The sequence below is a fragment of the Mandrillus leucophaeus genome, unplaced genomic scaffold (genome assembly GCF_000951045.1).
Source record: "Mandrillus leucophaeus isolate KB7577 unplaced genomic scaffold, Mleu.le_1.0 Scaffold73, whole genome shotgun sequence".
Lineage (NCBI taxonomy): Eukaryota > Metazoa > Chordata > Mammalia > Primates > Cercopithecidae > Mandrillus > Mandrillus leucophaeus.
The window spans coordinates 654,735-663,010 of NW_012107919.1; the positions used below are offsets into that span (position 1 = coordinate 654,735).

An 8,276-nucleotide genomic window follows, 5' to 3' on the forward strand; every position below is an offset into this window, starting at 1 on the left:
TTTTTTGATTGAAAAAGATTGTGCTGGGTAAAAATATATTCTGTTATCTCTCTGTGACTAAAGCCACAAATCTTTTTTTTTTTTTTTTTTTTTTTTTTTGGTGAGTGTTTAAGTGAAGCTGGAGAGAGGCTTGAAAAGTATAAAGCACCTTAGTAGAATAGCTTGAACTGGCATCACTTCTATTTCAGGGTTTAAATAGAAAAATTCTAAATGAAACATACAGAAAAACATCTTCTAATGGCTTATTCAGCTGGGCACAGAGGAGGCACTCATTAAATATGTGAAGATCCGAGAAAATGAATCAAATCAATAGTTAATAGCACTTCGTCATTCTGTGTGACATGCTGGACTTCTGAAAGGCAAAGCAGTGCTTGAACTATTTGGCTTCTAGGGGCTTTTTGTAGCTCTCAGCTCCAAATTTGAATTTATGGCTTGGAGACTTAAGCAAAAGGAAAAGACATATGTTCATGCAAGGCTGGTGTATCATATTAAAATTTTAGATTCATTTGTTCATTATGGACAGGCATACACTGGTGGATAACAATAAATTAAAGAAGAGGTCTGTTGTCTCACCACAGCTAGGATCTACTCCTGAGTTTTGTGTTTATGAGAGGATATGGAGGGGGCATCTGTTCCCAGGTTAGGAATGAAGAGTATGGACTTCCTTTTCACACATTTAATATTATTGATTTCACTGGAGGACATAGAAAACGGTGTCATGAGTGTGCACTGAGGAACCACTTTTCCTGAAAATAACTCCACCTTGTCCTGATATAGTTATTCCCTGATATTACCATCATCCTGTCTACTTCCTGTAGAATTTATGGACCTGGTCATCTCAGCTACTTTTATGTTGAGTATGACAATCAGGTGAGAAAAGGATGTCACTTTATTTGCCTTAAATCCACTAAAATCCGTGTCTCAGACCTGTAATTGAGGCTCATGAAAAAGGCAGTCGCTGTCATTCTTGGGGCCTCCTCTGTGCCCCAGACTTGTAAAAAGGTTACTTGCTTTACACGGACAGCACCAAATCATCAGAGGGAATCCTCTCATGGCAGATTTTAGGTCCACGCTATTTAGTCAGGGAAGCCCAATGTCTTAGACTACCTAATTCTTTCAGGTAAAACATCTTGGCTTGTGTGGGGCTGGCCTGGAGCCCGAGGTGAGTGTATCTGTGGAGGTTGGAGGTCCTCTCACGAGGACCTGGCCTCTACTTGCTTGGCTAATCATACTCCCCGAGATCTTTTCACCGCCTAGGAGTGCTGCACACAGGGCCTGATGCCCAGGGTTAAGACAGCTGCCTTTTTGTGGTATATTCACCTCCAGGAGTGAGACTGAGGGAAGGCATGAGGGACCTTGATGTCCAGGGCTAAGAAAACAGCAGAGTTGTCTCAGGTTAGTTTTCTCTGCCAAGCAGACCTTGAGTCACGTGCTTGGGTCCAACGGATTTATCAAAGGAAGCACTCCCAGGATCAACCAGTAACAGAGTTGGGGAAGCAAGATAAGAATGGGGATGGAATCAAGCAAGAGCATTTTCAACTGAACTCCCAGACTCAACCTGATCTCACGGGCTCTGTGGAGTATCAATTACACCTCCAGAAACACTATTTGGGCTTGTAAACTTCCATACCCCTCAGTCATTGCCCAAGACAACCCTGGGGTTGGCATAGGGAGACAAAAATCTCCTAGGTATTTTTCAACTCATATGAAGTACACATATCAAGTGCAGGGTGGTGGCCATGCCCAAGGGCAGTCCTCTGAAAGTTGCAAGTGCCAGTTCTCAGCTGCAAAGCACTCATGTAGAAGTTGAGGAATGGGTGCCTTGAGCTGGCAAAAGAATCTGGGAGACTTGAGTGTTCACTATAGAGCCATTCCAAAACCATCACATATGCTTCTGTAAACTGACCTGGCAGTGAACCACCTCATACAGTTGCCCAAAGGAAAAAAGAAAACAAAGATAAGAAAGGTCTTTCTTTAAATATTTATCTGAAACAATATCCCAGAGAAATGCACCTTTGATTCCTATTTTTTGTTCATGCAATAGCACGTAAGGGCCTGCTAAACCTAGTGCGTTTCTGTCTGCAGGATGAATCCTGAAAGTAGCATGGCAATGTGCTATTTATTATTAATCACAGCATATTTCACTTAGCGAAGCAGGATCTTGATGCTCCTTCAGGCCAGAAATGCACATATTTTAAATTCTCATTTGGCTTTGCACCAAAAAAAACCCATCCCACTGAAGATAAATGAAACACTCATTAAAAACTCAAATAGGAAAGAATCATAAATCAGTTCAATGGGGAGACACAAAGGTTTCTAAAAAGAGAATGAATAGGAAAAACAAAAGAGTGTTTTGAAATCTGACCCTGGGGAGGAGCTCTGATGAGGTGCAGATGGCCTATGTACCCACCAGGTAGATGTCTAAACTGGGAGGGCAAGTCTTAGAATTAACTTCAAAAGCATCATAGGAGACAGTGTGGCTTTGGGAAGCACAGAAAATAAATGAGAGATAAGAGATAAGCACAGTGGTTGTTTGATATAGGATGAAATTTGAAGGCTTTATTGTGCAGGATTAAAAGATACCAATGTACGGACACCGTGGTTGGCACCCAGAAGTGTGATCAACACCTTGGAATGAGGTATGGAAGCCCGTCGTGGGTAGACATTACCAGGATCCCAGAAAATGGAGTGGAATATTGCATTACGTTTGAATTGGCCCAACAATGGGCTTTTATACTTCTCTGTGGGGTTTTCTTTATGATATATTTGGGAAATTGGCATTTAAAGGCAGTTGGGGGCTTTGTGAACAAAGGCAAGTAAGGGAAAAGGAAACTGTACTATTTCAGTTACTTCTCAAAACTAGCCCAGCCAGGTAAGTGTTATCCTGTTTTACAGATGAGAAGAGCAAGGCTTGGGGAGATTATGTAATTTTTCCAACCCCTAGTTCATTAAGTGGAAGAATGAATATATTTCACCCTTTATCCCTTCCACCCACCAACAAATATTTATTGAACACTTACTATGTGCTTGCTCTGGACACTGGGGAACCAAATGATTATCTGAACTCATATCTATCTGATCCTGACGGCCATTCTTTATCCATTGGAGTCTAGTGAATAAACTTATTTAAATAATTTCATAAAAAATTATATTACTCTATGATTATGCAAGATATTAAAGAGATTTGTATGGGGTGGTGAGACTATGGGAACACATAAAAATAGGCGTGGAAGACTGAATAATGCTAGATTTAGACACTTGGCTGGGAAGACCCAAGCCGTTTTGCTTGATATGTACTTAACCCCAGAAACAACAAATACAATAACAAACTTTTAGGGTCACATTTTCTGATTATAGAACTTTGGAAAAAGTTATAAAGAAGCAAAATTTATTTTTAATGTTATAAGCCAGAGATAATAACTATAATTATTTTAAAGTATGCTCTAGTTTCTCCCCCCCGCAACCCTTGGCTGCTTCATATTTATCTGGCTTTGAACTTTGTGAATCTGTAGGTTGATGTCTTTCATCAATATGGGAAAAGTTTTAGCTTTTATTTCTTTGCATATTATTTGTACTCCATTTTCTCTCCCTTCTCTTTCTTGGATGCCAATTACATTTATTTTTTAACCTTCTCACTCTATCACCTATGTCCCTTATTTTTTCCCATACGTTTTAAATCTTTTTGCCTTTTTTTGCTTCATTCTGAGTGTTTTTAAGCCATCTTTTAGTTTACTAATACTCTTCAGTGGTATCTGATTTGCTATCAAACTTATCCACTAAGCTTTAAATTCCTGCCCTTACACTTTTCAGTTACATGTTTTTCCCTTATTTTTTTTAAGGTTTCCAGTCTTCTGCTTAATCTTGTTTTATTTCCTCAAACATATTCAGCATAGTTATTTTTGAGTAGTGGTAGATAACAACATTATCTGTATTCTTTATAAATGTGTTTCTATTGTCTGTATTTCTCTTGATTTTCAGTCTTGCCTTCTGTCTTAGTCAGTTTGGGCTGCTACAACAGAATACCATAGACTGGGTGACTTAAACAACAAACATTTATTTCTCACAGTTCTGGAGGCTGGGAAGTCCAAGATCAAGGCGTCAGAAGATTCGTTGTCTGGTGAGGGCTTGCTTCAGATGCTGACTTCTTGCTGTATCCTCATGTGGCAAAAGGAGGGTGGGAGAGCTCTCTGGGTTCTTTTTTATAAAGACACTAATCTCATTCATGAGGTCTCCACCCTTACGACCTAATCTACCCCCAAATGCCCCACATCCTAATACCATGATATTGGGGATTCGGATTTCAATATATGAATACTGGGGGGACACACACATTCAGTACATTGTACCTTCTATTGGATCCTAACTCAGAAGCATCACTTGGCTCTATCCTTATGACATTCTGTTAGCAATAACTTAAAACCAAATAATGGTTCTCATAGTTCTCCATTCTAAGATCTTGTCAAGTTAAAGTTGTACCGTTGATTTAATATAGCTTTTCTGGGTTTGTGAGGAAAGAAATACTACATGAAAAGTACACATCCCATGTGCTTTGATTTCAGAAATGCCAGATTATAAAAGAATACACATCTAAGCATTATGGAAATATAGCTATATGCCTTGGGCACAGGTGTTTGTATGTCCTGATTCAGTTTCTCTTTAAGTCTTCTTTTAAAGTTTGCTTAGTGAAAGAAACAAAGGATCTAAATTGTTCTAAATCTCTCTTACTTTCAAGGGCTCAAAAACTCTCTAAAGTTTCTGCTAGTTAAACCCACATTAAATATAGTAGAGCTATGAGCCGTTAGAACCCTGCATTTGGAAAGTAATGGGGTGGGAGCCTAGTGGACCATGAAAGCACTTCCTTCCAAGGGCAGAAAAACCCAACTATCAGGCTTACCTGTCAAAGCCAACAATAGAAAGGATTTCTTATCCTCTGCTGAGGCACACGTGGCTAGAGTATAGTTCATTTTCTCTTAGTATTCTAAGACTGGTCTTAAATATCACTCAATCTTTCTTGGCCTTGAGCTCTATCTAGCTATGGTCAAAATCGATGGGAAGCTCCACTTAAATTACACAAATTATAGCCCTTTAATAGGCTAATTGGCTACATATTCCCATGCCTGCTAGAACTAGGCAGCCCTTGGGGGCTGTGAAGAATAGGGCTCCCTTCTAAGCAAAGATACTTTTCAACTCCAGTTGATTATTGCTGTATGGGAATACAGACCCAGGGTTTCAGATCTGAATTATGTTAGAAATGAATAATATAGATTTTTAAATGAAATCTCCCGATTTTTATGTCTGCAACGAATTCCATTTTATAAAACTTTCGGGCATAACATATTATGCTTTTGAGACAATTTCAGTCTGAGGGCCCCAATGGGTGCTTATTAAGCTCAATTTTCAGAATGAATGAGTCTGTGCTATTAGAAGCTGCCACCATCAGTGAAGCAACATGGACTGCTTTATCTGCCTTTTCCTCCCACATCATGGAGGCATTTCTGAAAATATAAGCACTGGAGTTTTCTGAGTTCAGTTGAAGCTCAAGAAACCCATTACCCTTTTTATACCATCACAGTATTTTTAAATAGTTTACTCAGTGGAGTCCCTTTTTTATACTTTTACACTTTTATAAAATGGGAGTTTTGGATTCATTTGCCAGAAAAAATGCTAATATTACATAGTCCAAAGGCATACAGAGTGTCATTGAGATCAACTTCGACATAGTCTATGGATGGTCTTAGAGTGGACAAACCAGTGATTTGGCTAATTGTTGCAGCCTTGCCAAGTTGCACATAGGAAAGTTATTTACTTTTAATTCTCAAATACTTTAGAGGTGTTATCTGAATGGAGAATTTTTTTTTGCCTGGAGGCAAGCAACTGAGTTGCTTGGAAGGCAGTTGTAACAGTTACAGGGAAGAAAGCATATCAAATGCATAATTGTGGGGGCCAAGGTGGCCGATTAGAAGCAGCTCTGGTCTGCGGCTCCCACTGAGAAAAATGAAAACAGCAAATGAATCCTGCACTTTCAGCTGAGGTATCCAGGTCCTCTTATTGAGACTGACTAGGTGGTTGTCATGACCCGTGGAGAGCAAGGAAAAGCAGGGTGGAGTGATGGCCCAGCCAGGAGCTGCATGGAGTAAAGCAAACTCCCACACCAGCCAAAGGGGGCAGTGAGTGATGTGCTACCCTGCCAGGGAAACCACAATTTTGCCATGGATCTGTGCAACCCATGATCAGGAGATCCCCTTGTGAGCCTGTGCCAACAGGGCCTTTGGTCTCAAGCACAGAGCTGTGCAGTCTCTCGGAGGCTGCTTGGGTTGCGGCCAGTGGCAGCAAGCTGGAGACTGCCTAAGATGACCAAGTTCCCAGGGGGAGGGGAGGCAGCTATCACTGCGGTTTCAGTTGGCCATTTTTCCGCACTGGTCCAGAAAGTTTGGATGGTTTGGATGGAGAAGAATTCCTCACAGTGCAGTACAGTGACTGTGGCAGACTTTGGCCAGAATCCTTCTTTAGGTGCAACCTGGATCCATCCCTCCTCACTGGGTGGCACTTCCCTGCAGGAATTCCAGCAACTCCAGCCAGGGATTTATGGACAGAATCCCAATCTTCCTGGGACAGAGCCCCTGTGGGGAGGCAGTCATGATCTCCTGTTCAACAGACTTAGTCTTTCCTGCTTGCTGGCTCTGAGGTGGCTGGTAGTCCAGACAACTGGAATTCCCCCCAGTGCAGTGCACCTGCTCTGCTAAGGGGCAGCCAGATTGCTTCATTAAGCAGGTCCCTGATCCCGTGCCTCCTTACTGGGTAGAACCTCCCAACAGGGGTTACCAGACACCTCATACAGGAGAGTTCCAGCCAGCATCAGGTTGGTGCTCCTGTGCAACGGAGCTCCTGGAGGAAGGAGCAGGCAGCCATCTTTGCTTTGCTGTAGCCTCCACTGGTGATCTCTCCAGGTGTGGGAGGGACCCAGGTGAATAGAGTCTGGAGTGGACCTCCAGCAAACTGCAGCAGCCCTGCAGAAGAGGGGACTGGCTGTTAAAAGAAAAACAGAAAGCAACAACAACATTGACAAAAAAGACCCCATAAAAATCTCATCCAAAGGTCACAGCCTCAAAGATTGAAGGTAGATAAACCCATGAAGATGAAAAAAAAATCAACATTAAAAGTGCTGAAAATTCAAAAAGCCAGAGTGCCTCTTCTCTTCCAAATGATTGCAACAACTCTCCAGCAAGGGCACAGAACTGGACTGAGGCTGAGATGGATGAATTGACAGAAGTAGGCTTCAAAAGGTGGGTAATAATGAACTTTGCTGAGCTAAAGGAGTATGTTCTAACCTAATGCAAAGAAGGTAAGAATCGTGATAAAACACTACAGGAGCTGTTAACCAGAATAATCAGTTTAGAGAGGAACATAAATGACCTGATGGAGCTGAAAAACACAACACAAAAACTTCACAATGCAACCAGAAGTATCAATAGCTGAATAGACAAAATGGAGGAGGGAATCTCAGAACATGAAAGCTATCCTGCTGAAATAAGATATGCAGACAAGATTAGATTAAAAAAAATAAACTGAAAAGGAATGAACCAAACCTCTGAGAACTATGGGATTATATAAAAAGACCAAACCTGCAACTGACTGGGGTACCTGAAAGAGATAGGGAGAATGGAACCATGCTAGAAAACATACTTCAGGATGTCATCTAGGAGAACTTCCCCAACCTAGAAAGACAGGCTAACATTCAAATTCAGGAAATCCAGAGAACCCCAGCAAGATATTCCATGAGAAGGTCAACTCCAAGACACACAATCATCAGACTTTCCAAGGTTGAAATGAAGGAAAAAATGTTAAGGGCAGCCAGAGAGAAAGGCAAGGTCACCTACAAAGGGAATGCCATCAGACTAACATTGGATATCTCAGGAGAAACCTACAAGCCAGAAGAGATTGGGGGCCAATATTTAACATTCTTAAAGAAAAGAATTTCCAACCCAGAATTTCATATCCGGCCAAACTAAGCTTCATAACTGAAAAACAAATAAAATATCTTTCAGACAAGCAAATGCTGAGGGAATTTGGCACCACAAGACCTGCCTTGCAAGAGTTCCTGAAGGAATCACTGAATAGTGAAAGGAAAAACTGTTACCAGCCACTACAAAAACACACTGAAGTACACAGACCAATGACACTATGAAAGAACTACATAAACAAGTCTGCAAAATAACCAGTGAGCATCATGATGACAGGATCAAATTTACACATAACGATATTAACCTTAAATGTAA

The 8,276-nt window shown here is 41.0% G+C and overlaps 1 protein-coding gene across 5 annotated transcripts in view; it reads left to right on the plus strand.

Annotated features, from left to right (window-relative positions):
* PAMR1 (peptidase domain containing associated with muscle regeneration 1) overlaps positions 1-8,276 on the plus strand; it is a 113,350-nt gene that overhangs the window by 80,003 nt on the left and 25,071 nt on the right. Inside the window, exon 7 of one of the 5 annotated variants that reach the window (XM_011965509.1) lies at positions 4,067-4,117. The exons of the other annotated variants lie outside the window; for them this stretch is intronic. Coding sequence (XP_011820899.1) covers positions 4,067-4,117 — 51 coding nt within the window. The remainder of the gene's footprint in view (positions 1-4,066; positions 4,118-8,276) is intronic. 5 annotated transcript variants of the gene reach the window in all.